The sequence below is a fragment of the Salvelinus sp. IW2-2015 genome, unplaced genomic scaffold (genome assembly GCF_002910315.2).
Source record: "Salvelinus sp. IW2-2015 unplaced genomic scaffold, ASM291031v2 Un_scaffold3101, whole genome shotgun sequence".
NCBI lineage: Eukaryota > Metazoa > Chordata > Actinopteri > Salmoniformes > Salmonidae > Salvelinus > Salvelinus sp. IW2-2015.
Window position 1 is genome coordinate 31,951 of NW_019944392.1, and position 17,286 is coordinate 49,236.

General features: G+C 47.0%; 1 protein-coding gene and 1 long non-coding RNA gene across 2 annotated transcripts in view; one reads left to right on the top strand and one right to left on the bottom strand.

Annotated features, from left to right (window-relative positions):
* Window positions 1–2,555: 2,555 nt before the first annotated feature.
* Window positions 2,556–17,286, bottom strand: part of LOC112075351 (aryl hydrocarbon receptor nuclear translocator-like) — a 25,108-nt gene continuing 10,377 nt past the window's right edge. The window contains 12 exon segments of the mRNA XM_070440883.1: window positions 2,556–2,811; window positions 2,970–3,106; window positions 3,231–3,275; window positions 3,278–3,397; window positions 3,887–4,059; window positions 4,158–4,351; window positions 4,589–4,670; window positions 5,872–5,994; window positions 13,479–13,504; window positions 13,617–13,817; window positions 14,717–14,851; window positions 14,939–15,015. Coding sequence (XP_070296984.1) covers window positions 2,728–2,811; window positions 2,970–3,106; window positions 3,231–3,275; window positions 3,278–3,397; window positions 3,887–4,059; window positions 4,158–4,351; window positions 4,589–4,670; window positions 5,872–5,994; window positions 13,479–13,504; window positions 13,617–13,817; window positions 14,717–14,851; window positions 14,939–15,015 — 1,397 coding nt within the window. The 3' untranslated portion in view covers window positions 2,556–2,727.
* On the top strand, window positions 4,788–5,537 carry LOC139025705 (uncharacterized). The gene is made up of 3 exons (XR_011477308.1): window positions 4,788–4,859; window positions 4,892–4,926; window positions 5,357–5,537. It is a non-coding gene; the product is annotated as an uncharacterized lncRNA (long non-coding RNA).

The following is a 17,286-nucleotide window of genomic DNA, read 5'->3' on the forward strand; positions in this document are numbered from 1 at the left end:
CCGAGCACCACTCTTCCTCCTCTCACGCTCTTCCTCAATCACCCTCCCAAGTGTGTTTTTTCTCTACTTACACTAGGAAAATGAAAAAAGACATGAAAGCAATAATTTACGAGCAGGAATGATGTTATTTTTTAAAGCCATTCTTTATTGCTGTCCTACATGTTTTATTCTTGATTATTGTCTTGAATATGGAAATAACACAGTAAATAGGAAGATTTGATTGATTGAAATTTTCCCCAACAGTGTTTTATTTTCTGTCTTTTGATTGGCTCTCCCTGTTTTGTAGCCCTCTCCATTGCTACTCTTGTGATAGGTTGTTTTTTGATGTATATTGATCAAGGCATCTTTTCAGGACAGAAAGGTCTTGTTTAGAACTGACAAGATTCCTCATTCAACATGACACAGATCATGCCATGATGTTTGGCCTGAAATTCAAGTCATCCTAATCATGTTCCAAACACATGACCCAATAACAATAAGCAGTAGATGTTGATTGTGAGTTTTGCAATTAATACACTTTTTATTTTTTGCAGATTCACGCAATAAGTTCACCTTTATCACAGCCATGACTTACCACGCGGCGTCACCAGGCCATATTACCAAGCGCTTCCCAGGCATGTATTTACCAGCGGCTTTCAACAGGGCAATATTACCAGCGCTGTTCCCAGGCATGCATTTACCAGCTCTTGTCACAGCAGATTACCAGGGCTTTTCACAGGCATGATACCAGCGCTCTTCCACCACGGCATATTACCAGCGCTTTTCACACCGCAATTTATACCCAGTGCTTTTTTCACAGCAGCATACCAGGCGCGTTCCAGCAGATACCCATGCTTATTACCCAGGGCATGACATTACCAGCGCTTTTCTTCGTCCACACATTCGGCTCGTTTCCAGTAGTACCACCCCACGAAAATCAGTCGGAAATGACACGCATCATGCCTTTGGTTTTGAACCTGGTGAAGACTTTGATAACAATTTACATGGTACATAGTACCAAATGAAGCAATCAACCATGTTTCCATCCACAGATTTTATTGAGGAAACGTCAGTACAGAATATTTTTTCTTAGTGAAGTCTATTGGACGATCTAGACACTACAGTTCAGTTTTGGTATTATTTTTGTGCAAGTTGTCCTGTGATCAAAGTCATCCTTAATCAATGATCTAGACAATTTGTTAAGTCTTTCGGACTATATCGGTGGGAGATCTTATTGTAGTACTATGATTAAATTCAAATATCACAACATTGTGTGTGACAAATCATGGCCATGCTGATAGAACAAATTTTCTTTAGTATGCGACATTCATCGTGGATTATAGACAACTCTAATACAGGGAATTCAGAATTCTTTTGGGCCCACAGAGGGCTAAAGTTCAGGGCGATTGCTCTATGTCGTGTGGGGGAGATCGTCCGACATATTTCAACTTCTGAAAAATCATACAATATTGGTATTGAATTGAGATAGCCTAGTTTTCATTTGAGCTCCTTTGGTTCACGCCAAGACATTGACTGCCCTTGACCAGCACAAAACATTCTGTGGCGTTCGTAATGCTTATCACATGTCTCGTGCAGAAGTAATTCCAGCAGACATAAGCCCGAGAATACACTTTTCAGAAGCTTGAGTCTAAAGAGAACCCATCTAATGTAAGTCAATAGTCACACAGATGTACAGATAGGCCAGCTTTAAGCCTAGTATGATCTCCTAGTAAATTAGCACTCCGTTGGCTGTAGCACTTGTAATTTACTCTCTGCCTCTAAATAATAACACCCTGTGTATATGAGTCCTTGGCGTCAGCCATGATACCAGCGTTTTCTAATCTCTCTGTAACCCTGGGCAACAGAGGAAGGAATACAAACGAGTGAGAAAGGGACCCTGGGATTGCTGTGCATTCAGGTTGAGATCAATAAAGTTATACAAACACCTCCAGTAGACATATAACTGTATATAAACACTTGACTTATATACTGGGTATATGTAGGAATAGATCAGGTTCTAGTTTCATATCCCCCTCTTCCCTTTACTAGTCATAGACATCTCTCTCCCCCTCTATTCCACCTGAAACCACCATAACCACATTCATAGGTGACATCGTCAATGTACACTGTGTACAAATATAAAAGTGTTTGTACAGTGTTCGTATAAATCTGCCCAAAGTTTAAAAAGCCTGCGTGAGGACAGTGTCCTTTTGAACATGCTACGGGTTGCTATGCTAAAACAGCGAGGGGAGCAGATAGAGGATATTCACAGGCTTCAGATCAGAATATTCCTATATATATATATATATATATATATATATATTCCCACATATTCCCCCAAAGCTGTAGATCACCTGGATTGCCTGAGACTTCAAGTGAATGATTGGACTGATCTATCCATATGATGTACAGACCAGTGGAGCAGTACAATCCACTGGCTGTGGAGCTTGGGCAGTGCTGGCTACAGATGTGTCATTTTACATTTGCCCATCATTGAACCCTGAATCTCTTCTCTCTCTCCCCCCTTTCACGTGTTTATTGAACCTGCATTTGCATACCTATACTTGATTTCACTCTTTCTTTTCCCTGATTAACTCGCTCTCTCCATCCTGGCCGTGCAATCATCTGACCGATAATTAGACATGCTCTCTTTGGATCACGAAAGGCRAAGAAAGAGAGCAAAAGTGCACCAAATGAGAGAGGAGACATTTGAGAGACAGAGAGGTAAGTGGAAGAGTGTATTTGGGGTCACTCATTGAAAGAGGGGTAGATGGGAATCTCAAAGTCATCGTTGTTGAAGTTGGCCGGCTGGTCCAGCATGGCGAGAACATCCTAGAGAGAGAGAGAGCGAGAGAGCGAGAGAGATTTAACTTCAAAGCAACATGACAACACATAACAAAAGGTACAGTCAGAAGGAGAAAGACAAAAGAGAGATGGAGACATGGGGAAGAGAAAGGCAGATTGATATAGGTAGAGGGAGAGAGACTTACAGGGAAGATGTCAGGCTGGTTGTTCTGTGCGTGGGGGTGCTGCTCTGCRCTGTTCTGARCTTGCTGCTGGCCCTGCCACTGGSGCCACACTGCCTCCGCTGCCCTGGAGGGGAACTGCTGCCCCGACCCCAAGCCATCTATCAGAGATAGGACAATGTGCGAGTCAGTATCTAACTACACCAGCATACACAAACACATAAAAACACTCTACTGGTAGTTGTTGACACACGCACACGCACACACTCTCTCAGGGTCACGTACCATATCCGTTGGTATTGAGGCTGGCGCGGGGGTTGATATTTGGTAGTTAGCCCCCGTGGTGGGGGTCGGAGCGGCAGGTGGCATCACCCCAAATGAGGAGGAAGAGCCCCCCACAAAACTCCCCATGGCAAACTGGGGAGACAGGGCCTTCCCTGCCTGGGGCCCACCTGCTGGGCCGGTGGTGAAACCACCATGTATTATTCACACTTTTGAACGTACTAGGTTTCTGTTATGCATTTACTGTTGAAACTGTCTGGGTGTGATACTCAAACAGAGATTACACAGGGGATAAAAGATGAGGTCCTTTACAACGCTAAGATACAGAGATGCAAGAACCTCAGAGCACTCATCCCCATCACGCCAGCTACAGATGTAGGATTTAAATTTGTAACCCTGTTCAAGGAAACTGTCCTGCAATGCAGCCAATTTTAAACTTTATTGTATTTGAGTTTTAAAAAAAAGCTTCTGACATTTGTAATTCCACAAAAAAATTATAATCCACAAAATAATTCATATTTCCGTTGCTGCAGGATATTTTCCTGCTGTAGAAAAGTCTTAAATTAAGATTCTAAATCTGTAGCACTTTGTGCAACAACAGAGGATCTAAACTTCAAGCTGTTTGGACAGCTTCTACCTGCAGCTGCCAGCTGTCTCACCTGGTTGTTAAAGGGGTCTAGCCCCCGCCGCTGGCCCCGGCCAGCCCACCGCTGGCCCCTCCCTGTAGGGGGCTGCTGTTGGAGGGGGTGCCCCGTTCTGACGGGACATCTGAGCCAGCATCTGGCCTGCGGAGTGGGATGACTGCACCATCTGAGGGGCCATCCCTACTGACCTGGAATTAGTTCATAACAGGAAATTACAATCGCTTATTCAGTATACATTGCCCTTAGATCAGTTTAAAAACAGTACAACAGAGGCTAGTGGTCATACCTGCTGTATGTGTCGTTGGAGCGGTTGGCAGTGGTGTAGTTGTTTGTTGTCCTGAGGGTAGATGGGTACTCCGGGGCAGAGGTGGAGGGCAGGAACTTGGCCTGGTCTGGTTGGGTACATGGAGGGTGCATCTCTGCCTTGTCCATGGTCTTACTGTGGTCAGTTCCAGCTGCGGTCACGGCCTGGACAGGCATCTGACATGGACAATGGTCAACCAGCGGTCAATACTCACTAAAGGTTGGAGGTAGGTACAACAATACAACTTGTCCATGTTACAGCGAACAATAGAAACGGTCTCGCCCCCAAGACATCCACACATACAGTTGAGATAAGCACAGGATCAAGCAGCAGTGCAGCGCGCTGGATGGAGGCATGTTGTGGGGTTAAGGCCCCCAGTTAGGGGGTGTGTTTTTAGTCAGTGCTAGTCTTACCTGTGGAAGTGTAACCTGTCCTGCCTCGTACAGACCATCTCTCCCTCCTCCCCCCAACTCTGCTTGCTGCTGCTGCAACTGCCTGGAAAGGGGGGAAAGGGAGAGAGACAAAAGAGAGGGAGAAAAAGAAGGAGGGGTAGAGAGTGGTAAGGGAGAAAAGAGAGGAGTGGTAGAGAGTGTAAAGGCGAAGAAAGAGGAGGAGAGTGGTAAAGGGAGAAAAGAGAGGGAGTGGTAGAGAGTGGTAAAGGGAGAAAGAGAGGAGTGGTAGAGAGTGGTAAAGGGAGAAAAGAGAGGAGTGTAGAGAGTGTAAAGGGAGAAAAGAGAGGGAGTGGTAGAGAGTGGTAAAGGGAGAAAGAGAGGAGTGTAGAGAGTGGTAAAGGGAGAAAAGAGAGGAGTGGTAGAGAGGTGGTAAAGGGAGAAAGGAGAGGAGTGGTAGAGAGTGGTAAAGGAAGAAAAGAGAGGGAGTGTAGAGAGTGGTAAAGGGAGAAAGAGAGGGAGTGGTAGAGAGTGGTAAAGGGAGAAAGAAGAGGGAGTGGTAAGAGAGTGGTAAAGGGAGAAAAGAGAGGGGTGGTAGAGAGTGGTAAAGGAGAAAAGAGGAGTGTAGAGGTGGTAAAAGGAGAAAAGAGAGGGAGTGTAGAGAGTGGTAAAGGGAGAAAGAGAGAGAGTGGTAAGAGTGGTAAAAGGAAAAAGAGGATGGGTAGAGAGTGGTAAAGGGAGAAAGAGAGGAGTGTAGAGAGTGGTACAAGGAGAAAGAGCAGAGTGGTAGAGATGGTAAAGGGAGAAAAGAGAGGGAGTGGTAGAGAGTGGTAAAGGGAGAAAAGAGAGGGAGTGGTAGAGAGTGGTAAAGGGAGAAAAGAGGGAGTGGTAGAGAGAAAAAAAGAGTGTTAGCAGTGACAACAGAAAATATAATTTTCGTCAAGGCCCTCCACCGCTGTTGGGGAAACCAAAACACCTGCCGACCAACAGCACTTGCCCCACCACCAGTCACTATGGTAACCAAGAAGAAAAGAGAAGAGGGGAGGGGGATCGTTACCGACACCTTGGTCATGATGAATATCTTACTGCTGTTGAGGAGGGAGAGGGACGGGGAAATCACCCAAAAACAGAAATGCCCGGTCAAGTCAAGTAACCAGTCAAGACCACAGCCCTTACCAAGGGGTGAACTCTGGACCAGAGAGAACAGGAAMATCAAGGGAACAAGAGAGAAATAGAGTTGTAGTCTCCAGTGAAGCAGCAGCAGCCCCAGCTGACTCATGCCAGAGGGGGGGTTGAGGGGGTCTCACCTGGCAGCCACCTGCCCTGGGCTGTGGGACACAGGGGGGAAGTTAGGACTGCTCTCCCCCAGCGAGGGGGGCAAAGACACCCCMGAGGACGAGRGGGGGGTGAGGGTGTCCTGAGTTGAGGTTCTACTGGCCCACAACAAAAACAAGGGGTGAGGAGGAAAGGAAGGGAGAGAAAGATATGGAGGGGAGGTGAACATACTGACAAACACACATCCTGGAAGAGATGACATCACATTTCCTAAGGTGGCTCAACAGATTGGTCAGACAGAGTGGAGATGTTCAGATGTTGAGGTGGAAGAGAGTTGTGGTGTCTATGTGTTGTAGGCGTCTCACACTCAGGTGACTTGCGTTGGTGCAGATAATACGTGTGTGTGTGTGTGTGTGTGTGTGTGTGTGTGTGTGTGTGTGTTAGTACTTGAAGTTTGAGTTGGTGCAGATGTGTGTGTACGTGTGTGTATGTGTGTGTACCTACATGGTGTTGGTGCAGATGATGTGGTTCTGTGTGTGTATACAGCAGGTACTTGACGTTGGTACAGATGATGTGTGTCTGTGTGTGTATACAGCACGTACTTGACGTTGGTACAGATGATGTGTGTCTGTGTGTGTATACAGCACGTGGATATTGGTGTATGTACTTGACGTTGGCGTTGGTAACAGATGATGTGTGTCTGTGTGTGTAATACAGCACGTACTTGACGTTGGCGTTGTACAGATTGATGTGTGTCTGTGTGTGTATACAGCACGTACTTGAAGATTGGCGTTGGTTACAGATGATGTACTCTATCTCCTCAGAGAAGGGTTTCTGGAAGGTGAAGGAGCTGGTCCTGATCCCAGGAGCCAGTCTCTGGTCTTGGACAGGAAGCGGAACATGACGGACAGCACCTGACGCCTTCAGCTTGACCACTGCTGGAAGCTGTCTCTCAGCAGACCCTGGTCCTCAGGGTGGGCCAGCTCCAGACGTTCTTACCCAGCAGTTCCTGGCAAACACACACACACAGGCGCCAACACACACAACACAGAAAAAGTTAGATCAAGCTACAGCTGTCACACAGTTTAAACAATTCTGTATCCTGACACCCAGTTTAAAACACAATTCTGTATCCTGAACAGATAAGTTTTAAACATATACTGTATCCTGAATAACAGGTTTAAACACCATACTGTATGTCCTGATACAGTTTAAACACATTCTGTATCACTGACAACACAGTTTATAACACATTCGTATCCTGACACACAGTTTAAACCCACTACTCCGTATGCCTGGATAGCAGTTTAAACACATACCTTGTATCCTGTAACTAAGTTCTTACAACATTCTCTTGTTATTTCCTGATACAGTTTAACCATACTCTGTATCCTGGTAATACACAGTTTTAAACACCGGATACTGTTCCTCTCCGATACGCAGTTTATAACAACTTCTAAGTATCTGATACGGACAGTTTTAAACACACGTTCTGATATTGCCACATGTTTAAACACATAGTTTATCAGTTTTTCAACACATACTGGGTATCCGTGACTACAACGTTTAAAACACATTCTGTATCTCTGATACATTGTTCTAAAACACATCTACTGTATGGCCTGATAACCACGTTTTTAAGAGACATACTGTATCCTGATAGCAGGTCCTTGGGAAACACATATTTCTGTAATCCTGACAACGTTAAGGTACAGTATTAATTCCACAGACACCTACTGTATTCCTGAATACAGCAGTTTAAACACAATACTTGTATCCTGAATACACTGCCAGTTTTAAACACATACTGTATGCTCTGAAGTACACACGTTTAAACAATCGTACGATACGTAAACATTCTGTATCCTGAACACAGTTTCAGCAACATTCGCTCTGAAGCAAAAATTTAACTCAATATGTGTCCTGCACCACAGGTTTTGCAGTTTAAACACATTCTGTATTCTGATACACTATGAAATGCGATGCTGGGTGTTTGTCCTACTCTAGCCCCAGGCTGGTGGAGTGAGGCCTACCCTGAGGCTGGTAGCCCACTGTGGCCATGCAGCGGCTGGGTCTACGAAGGTAAAGAGGCCCTGGCAGTTTGTGACGAGAGAGATGAACTCCAACCGGAACTTCGCTGATGCTGTTTTTCATGTTTGTGTGTCGCTCGGGCAAGAGGTCACCTAAGACAACAAGGGGAGAACAAGCGTTGCAAGATGGTGGTTCCATGAGCCCATCCAACATTGGACAATTAAGTTGTCCCATCTTTTACCTGAAGTCTACCGATGGCGACTAGACAGTAGCGACTCCCCTGAATATTGTCTGCTTCCTCATCTGTTAGATTCACGCCTTGAAATGCGCGCTACGGCAAACACACACACACATAGGACTCAGTATGCAGCAGTAGTGTATACATTTGGATATATGCCCGGGAAAAAGTGGAGTCGCAATTCAACGGCTTCAGACACCCAGACGTATGTGGCAGGGTCTACAGGAAATCACCGGGACTACAAAAGAAAACAAGCCACGTCACGGACAATCCGACACGTTGCCTTCCAGACAAACTAAACACCTTCTCTTGCCCGCTTTGAGGATAATACAGTGCCACTCGTCGCGGCCGTAACAGGACTGGTGCCACCAATCCCATTCCTTCTCTTGTGGCCGAAACGTGAGTAAACATTAAATGTGTTAACTCTTGGAAGGCTGCTGGCCCAGATGGCATCCCTAGCGCTGCGTCCTCAGAGCAACGCGCAGACCATGCTCTGGCTGACCCTGTTGACCTGTTGTCACAGGACTGCGTGCTACCTGTTCGCCAGACGTCTGCTGTGTTTCTCAACATCTCTAGATGACAGCAGGGCAGTTATAGACGATACTTCTCTATGGATCGGCCTATGAAAAGCCAATGACTTTACTCGCTGAGGTATGTGGCTGGACTCTTGTTGCCCCTTTTCCTCGGACAAAACTGCAACCTAGTGATTAATTATTTATTTGACCATGCTGCGTCACCTTTTATGAACATTTTAACATCTTGGCCATTCCAGTTCTGTTATAATTCCCCACCCGGCACAGCCAGAAGAGGAACTGTCACCCGCTCATAGCCTGGTTCCTCTCTAGGTTTCTTCCTAGGTTTTGGCCTTTCTTGGGAGTTTTTCCTAGCCACCGTGCTTCTACATCTGCATTGCTTGCTGTTTGGGGTTTTAGGCTGGGTTTCTGTACAGCACTTTGATATATCAGCTGATGTAAGAAGGGCTATATAAATACATTTGATTTGATTTGTGTGTTTACAGACATATTCAATTGCTCCCTATCCCAGTCTGCTGTCCTCSCTTCAAGATAGCCACCATTGTTCCTGTACCCAAGAAGGCAAAGATAACTGAACTAAATGACTACCGTCCCGTAGCACTCACTTCTGTCATCATGAAGTGCTTTGAGAGACTAGTCAAGGATCATATCACCTCCATCTTACCAGCCACCCTAGACCCACTTAAGTATGTATACCGCCCCAACAGGTCCACAGACSATGCAATCGCCATGACACTGCACACTGCCCCAAGAGGAATACCTATGTAAGAATGCTGTTCATTGACTACAGCTCAGCATTCAACACCATAGTACCCTACAAGCTCATAATTAAGCTTGAGGCCTTGGGTCTCAACCCGGCCCTGTGCAATTGGGTCCTGAACATTCTGACGGGCCGCCCCCAGGTGGTGAAGGTAGGAAACAACATCTCCACTTCGCTGACCCTCAACACTGGGGCCCCATAAGGGTGCGTGCTCAGCCCCCTCCTGTACTCTCTGTTCACCCACGACTGYGTGGCCATGCAGGCCTCCAACTCAATTATCAAGTTTGCAGACGACACAACAGTAGTGGGCTTGATTACCAACAACGACGAGACAGCCTACAGGGAGGAGGTAAGGGCACTCGGAGTGTGGTGTCAGGAAAATAACCTCACACTCAACGTCAACAAAACAAAGGAGATGATCGTGGACTTCGGGAAACAGCAGAGGGAGCACTACCCTATCCACATCGAAGGGACAGCAGTGGAGAAGTTTTAAGTTCCTCGGCGTACACGTCACAGACAAACTGAAATGGTCCACCCACACATACAGTGTTGTGAAGAAGGCGCAACAGTGCCCCTTCAACCTCAGGAGGCTGAAGAAATTTGGCTTGTCACCCAAAACCCTGACAAACTTTTACAGATGCACAATCGAGAGCATCCTGTNAGGGGTTCTGGAAGGTGAAGGAGCTGGTCCTGATCCAGAGCCAGTCTCTGGTCTTGGACAGGAAGCGGAACATGACGGACAGCACCTGACCCTTCAGCTTGACCACCTGCTGGAAGCTGTCTCTCAGCAGACTCTGGTCCTCAGGGTGGGCCAGCTCCAAGACGTTCTTACCCAGCAGTTCCTGGCAAACACACACACACAGGCGCCAACACACACACACAGAAAAAGTTAGATCAAGCTTACAGCTGTCACACAATTTAAACACATACTGTATTCTGATACACTATGAAATGCGATGCTGGGTGTTTGTCCTACTCTAGCCCCAGGCTGGGAGTGAGGCCTACCTGAGGCTGGTAGCCCACTGTGGCCATGCAGCGGTGGTCTACGAAGGTAAAGAGGCCCTGGCAGTTGTGACGAGAGATGAACTCCACCGGAACGCTGATGCTGTTTATGTCTGTGTCGCTCGGGCAAGAGGTCACCTAGACAACAAGGGGAGAACAAGCGTMTGCAAGATGGTGGTTCCATGAGCCCATCCAAACATTGGACATTAAGTTGTCCCATCTTACCTGAAGTCTACCRATGGCGACTAGACAGTAGCGACTCCCCTGAATATTGTCTGCTTCCTCATCTGTTAGATTCACCCCTGAAATGCGCGCACGCAAACACACACACACATAGGACTCAGTATGCAGCAGTAGTGTATACATTGGATATATGCCGGGAAAGTGGAGTCGCAATTCAACGGCTCAGACACCAGATGTATGTGGCAGGGTCTACAGGAAATCACGGACTACAAAAAGAAAACAAGCCACGTCACAGACACCGACGTCACCCTTCCAGACAAACTAAACACCTTCTTTGCCCGCTTTGATGATAATACAGTGCCACCGTCGCGGTCGACGTGAGTAAAATATTTAAACGTGATAACTCTTGGAAGGCTGCTGGCCCAGATGGCATCCCTAGCCGGGTCCTCAGAGCATGCGCAGGCCAGCTGGCTGGTGTGTTTACGGACATATTCAATCGCTCCCTATCCCAGTCTGCTGTCCCCGCTTCAAGATGGCCACCATTGTTCCTGTACCCAAGAAGGCAAAGATAACTGAACTAAATGACTACCGCCCCGTAGCACTCACTTCTGTCATCATGAAGTGCTTTGAGAGACTAGTCAAGGATCATATCACCTCCACCTTACCGGCCACCCTAGACCCACTTCAGTTTGCATACCGCCCCAACAGGTCCACAGACGATTCAATCGCCATGACACTGCACACTGCCCCAAGAGGAATACATATGTAAGAATGCTGTTCATTGACTACAGCTCAGCATTCAACACCATAGTACCCTCCAAGCTCACAATTAAGCTTGATGCCCTGGGTCTCAACCCCGCCCTGTGCAATTGGGTCCTGGACATTCTGACGGGCCGCCCCCAGGTGGTGAAGGTAGGAAACAACATATCCACTTCGCTGACCCTCAACACTGGGGCCCCACAAAGGTGCGTGCTCAGCCCCCTCCTGTACTCCCTGTTCACCCACGACTGCGTAGCCATGTTCAAGTTTGCAACCAGCCATCAAGTTTGCAGACAACACAACAGTAGTGGGCTTGATTACCAACAACGACGAGACGGCCTACAGGGAGGTGGTGAGGGCCCTCGGAGTGTGGTGTCAGGAAAATAACCTCTCACTCAACGTCAACAAAACAMAGGAGATGATCGTGGACTTCGGGAAACAGCAGAGGGAGCACTACCCTATCCACATCGAAGGGACAGCAGTGGAGAAGGTGGAAAGTTTTAAGTTCCTCGACGTACACATCACAGACAAACTGAAATGGTCCACCCACACAGACAGTGTGGTGAAGAAGGCGCAACAGTGCCTCTTCAACCTCAGGAGGCTGAAGAAACTTGGCTTGTCACCCAAAACCCTGACAAACTTTTACAGATGCACAATCGAGAGCATCCTGTTGGTCTGTATCACAGCCTTGTACGGCAACTGCACCGCCCTGTAAAGGGAGAAAAGAGAGGAGTGGGTAGAGTGAGAATGGTAAAGGAGGAGAAAAGAGGAGAGTGGTAGAGAGTGGTAAAGGGAGAAAAGAGAGGGAGTGTAGAGAGCTGGTAAAGGGAGAAAAGAGAGGAGTTGTAGAGAGTGGTAAAAGGAGAAAAGAGAGGGAGTGGTTAGAGAGTGGTAAAGGGAGAAAAGAGAGGGAGTTGGTAGAGAGTGGTTAAAGGGAGAAAAGAGAGGGAGTGGTAGACGAGTGGTAAAGGGAGAAAAGAGAGGAGTGTAGAGAGTGGTAAAGGGAGAAAAGAGAGAGTGGTAAAAATAAAAAAAAAAAAAACAAAGGGAGAAAAGAGAGGAGTGGTAGAGATGGTAAAGGAGAAAAGAGAGGAGTGGTAGAGAGTGGTAAAGGGAGAAAAGAGAGGGAGTGGTAGAGAGTGGTAAAGGAGAAAAGAGGGAGTCGTAGAGAGAAAAAAAGAGTGTTAGCAGTGACAACAGAAAATATAATTTTCGTCAAGGCCCCCACCGCTGTTTGGGAAACCAAAACACCTGCCGACCAACAGCACTTGCCCCACCACCAGCACTATGGTAACCAAGAAGAAAAGAGAAGAGGGGAGGGGGATCGTACCGACACCTTGGTCATGATGAATATCTTACTGCTGTTGAGGAGGGAGAGGGACGGGGAAATCACCCAAAAACAGAAATGCCCGTCAAGTCAAGTAACCAGTCAAGACCACAGCCCTTACCAAGGGGTGAACTCTGGACCAGAGAGAACAGGAACATCAAGGGAACAAAGAGAAATAGAGTGTAGTCTCCAGTGAAGCAGCGAGGCCCCCAGCTGACCCATGCCAGAGGGGGGTTGAGGGGTCTCACCTGGCAGCCACTGCCCTGGGCTGTGGGACACAGGGGGGAAGTTAGGACTGCTCTCCCCCAGCGAGGGGCCAAAGACACCCCAGAGGACGAGGGGGGGTGTGTAGGGTCCTGAGTTGAGGTTCTACTGGCCCACAACAAAAACAAGGGGGTGAGGAGGAAAGGAAGGGAGAGAAAGATATGGAGGGGAGGTGAACATACTGACAAACACACATCCTGGAAGAGAATGACATCACATTTCCTAAGTGGCTCAACAGATTGGTCAGACAGAGTGGAGATATTCAGATGTTGAGGTGGAAGAGAGTTGTGGTGTCTATGTGTTGTAGGCGTCTCACACTCAGTGTGACTTGCGTTGGTGCAGATAATACGTGTGTGTGTACGGTGTGTGATTTGGTGTACCTACATGGTGTTGGTGCAGATGAATTGTGGTCTGTGTGTGTATACAGCAGGTACTTGAAGTGGCGTTGGTGCAATGATGTGTGTCTGGTGTTGTATACAGCACGTACTTGACGTTGCGTTGGTACAGATGATGTGTGTCTGTGTGTGTATTACAGCACGTACTTGACGTTGGCGTTGGTACAGATGATGTGTGTCTGTGTGTGTATACAGCACGTACTTGACGTTGGCGTTGGGGTACAGATGATGTGTGTCTGTGTTGTATACAGCACGTACTTGACATTGGCGTTGGTAACAGATGATGTACTCTATCTCCTCAGAGAAGGGGTTCTGGAAGGTGAAGGAGCTGGTCCTGATCCAGAGCCAGGCTCTGGTTCTTGACAGGAAGCGGAACATGACGGACAGCACCTGACCCTTCAGCTTGACCACCTGCTGGAAGCTGTCTCTCAGCAGACCCTGGTCCTCAGGGTGGGCCAGCTCCAAGACGTTCTTACCCAGCAGTTCCTGGCAAACACACACACACAGGCGCCAACACACACAACACAGAAAAAAGTTAGATCAAGCTTACAGCTGTCACACAGTTAAACACATTCTGTATCCTGACACACAGTTTAAACACATTCTGTATCCTGACACACAGTTTAAACATATACTGTATCCTGATACAGTTTAAAACACATACTGTATCCTGATACAGTTTAAAACACATTCTGTATCCTGACACAGTTTAAACACATTCTGTATCCTGACACACAGTTTAAACACATACTGTATCCTGATACAGTTTAAACACATACTGTATCCTGATACAGTTTAAACACATTCTGTATCCTGATACAGTTTAAACACATACTGTATCCTGATACACAGTTTAAACACATACTGTATCCTGATACACAGTTTTAAACACATTCTGTATCCTGATACACAGTTTAAACACATTCTGTATCCTGACACACAGTTTAAACACATACTGTATCCTGATACAGTTTAAACACATACTGTATCCTGATACACAGTTAAACACATTCTGTATCCTGATACAGTTTAAACACATACTGTATCCTGATACACAATTTAAACACATACTGGACCTGATACAGTTTAAACACATACTGTATCCTGACACACAGTTTAAACACATACTGTATCCTGATACACAGTTTAAACACATACTGTATCCTGAATACACAGTTTTAAACACATACTGTATCCTGATACACAGTTTAAAACACATTCTGTATCCCTGATACACAGTTAAACACATTCTGTATCCTGATACACAGTTTAAACACAACTGTATCCTGACACACAGTTTAAACACATTCTGTATTCTGATACACTATGAAATGCGATGCTGGGTGTTTGTCCTACTCTAGCCCCAGGCTGTGAGTGAGGCCTACCTGAGGCTGGTAGCCCACTGTGGCCATGCAGCGGTGGTCTACGAAGGTAAAGAGGCCCTGGCAGTTGTGACGAGAGATGAACTCCACCGGAACGCTGATGCTGTTTATGTCTGTGTCGCTCGGGCAAGAGGTCACCTAGACAACAAGGGGAGAACAAGCGTATGCAAGATGGTGGTTCCATGAGCCCATCCAAACATTGGACATTAAGTTGTCCCATCTTACCTGAAGTCTACCGATGGCGACTAGACAGTAGCGACTCCCCTGAATATTGTCTGCTTCCTCATCTGTTAGATTCACCCCTGAAATGCGCGCACGCAAACACACACACACATAGGACTCAGTATGCAGCAGTAGTGTATACATTGGATATATGCCGGCAAAGTGGAGTCGCAATTCAACGGCTCAGACACCAGACGTATGTGGCAGGGTCTACAGGAAATCACGGCTACAAAAAGAAAACCAGCCACGTCACGGACACCGACATCCTCTTGCTTCCAGACAAACTAAACACCTTCTTTGCCCGCTTTGAGGATAATACAGTGCCACTGTCGCGGCCCGCTAACAAGGACTGGCCACCCCCTCTCCTTCTCTGTGGCCGACGTGAGTAAAACATTTAAATGTGTTAACTCTTTGAAGGCTGCTGGCCCAGATAGCATCCCTAAGCCGCTCCTCAGAGCACGCGCAGACCAGCTGGCTGACCTGTTGACCTGTTCACCGAGTGCTACCTGTCCCAGACCTGCTGTTTTCAACTCTCTAGAGACAGCAGGAGCGGTAGAGATACTCTCTATGATCGGCTAGAAAAGCCAACTGACATTTACTCCTGAGGTGCTGACTTGTTGCACCCTCGACAACTACTGTGATTATTATTATTTGACCATGCTGGTCATTATGAACATTTAACATCTTGGCCATGTTCTGTTATAATCCCCACCCGGCACAGCCAGAAGAGGACTGTCCACCCCTCATAGCCTGGTTCCTCCTCTAGGTTTTCTCCTAGGTTTTGGCCTTTCTTGGGAGTTTTTCCTAGCCACCGTGCTTCTACATCTGCTATTGCTTGCTGTTTGGGGTTTTAGGCTGGGTTTCTGTACAGCCACTTGATATATCAGCTGATGTAAGAAGGGCTATATAAATACATTTGATTTGATTTGTGTGTTTACAGACATATTCAATTGCTCCCTATCCCAGTCTGCTGTCCTCCCTTCAAGATGAGCCACCATTGTTCCTGTACCCAGAAGGCAAAGATAACTGAACTAAATGACTACCGTCCCGTAGCACTCACTTCTGTCATCATGAAGTGCTTTGAGAGACTAGTCAAGGATCATATCACCTCCATCTTACCAGCCACCCTAGACCCACTTAAGTATGTATCCGCCCCAACAGGTCCACAGACCATGCAATCGCCATGACACTGCACACTGCCCCAAGAGGAATACCTATGTAAGAATGCTGTTCATTGACTACAGCTCAGCATTCAACACCATAGTACCCTACAAGCTCATAATTAAGCTTGAGGCCTTGGGTCTCAACCCCGCCCTGTGCAATTGGGTCCTGAACATTCTGACGGGCCGCCCCCAGGTGGTGAAGGTAGGAAACAACATTCCACTTCGCTGACCCTCAACACTGGGGCCCCATAAGGGTGCGTGCTCAGCCCCCTCCTGTACTCTCTGTTCACCCACGACTGCGTGCCATGCAGGCCTCCAACTCAATTATCAAGTTTGCAGACGACACAACAGTAGTGGCTTGATTACCAACAACGACGAGACACCTACAGGGAGGAGTAAGGCACTCGGAGTGTGGTGTCAGGAAAATAACCTCCACTCAACGTCAACAAAACAAAGGAGATGATCGTGGACTTCGGGAAACAGCAGAGGAGCACTACCCTATCCACATCGAAGGGACAGCAGTGGAGAAAGTTTTAAGTTCCTCGGCGTACACGTCACAGACAAACTGAAATGGTCCACCCACACATACAGTGTTTGAAGAAGGCGCAACAGTGCCCCTTCAACCTCAGGAGGCTGAAGAAATTGGCTTGTCACCCAAAACCCTGACAAACTTTTACAGATGCACAATCGAGAGCATCCTGTTGGGCTGTATCACAGCCTTATACGGCAACTGCACCACCCTCAACCGCAAGGCTCTCCAGAGGGTGGTGCAGTCTGCAAAACGCATCACCGGGGGCAAACTACCTGCCCTCCATGACACCTACAGCACCCGATGTCACAGGAAGGCCAAAAAGATCATCAAGGACTACAACCACCTGAGCCACTGCTGTTCACCCTGCCTTCATCCAGAAGGCGAGGTCAGTACAGGTCATCAAAGCTGGGACGAGAGACTGAAAAAACAGTCTCTATCTCAAGGCCCTCAGACTGCTAAACAGCAATCACTAACTCAGAGAGGTGCTGCCTACATTGAGACCCAATCACTGGACAATTTAATAAATGGATCACTAATCACTTTAAACAATGCCACTTTAAATAATGTCACTTCAATAATGTTTACATATCTTACATTACTCATTCATATGTATATACTTATTTTATACCATCTATTGCACCTTGCCTATGCCGCTC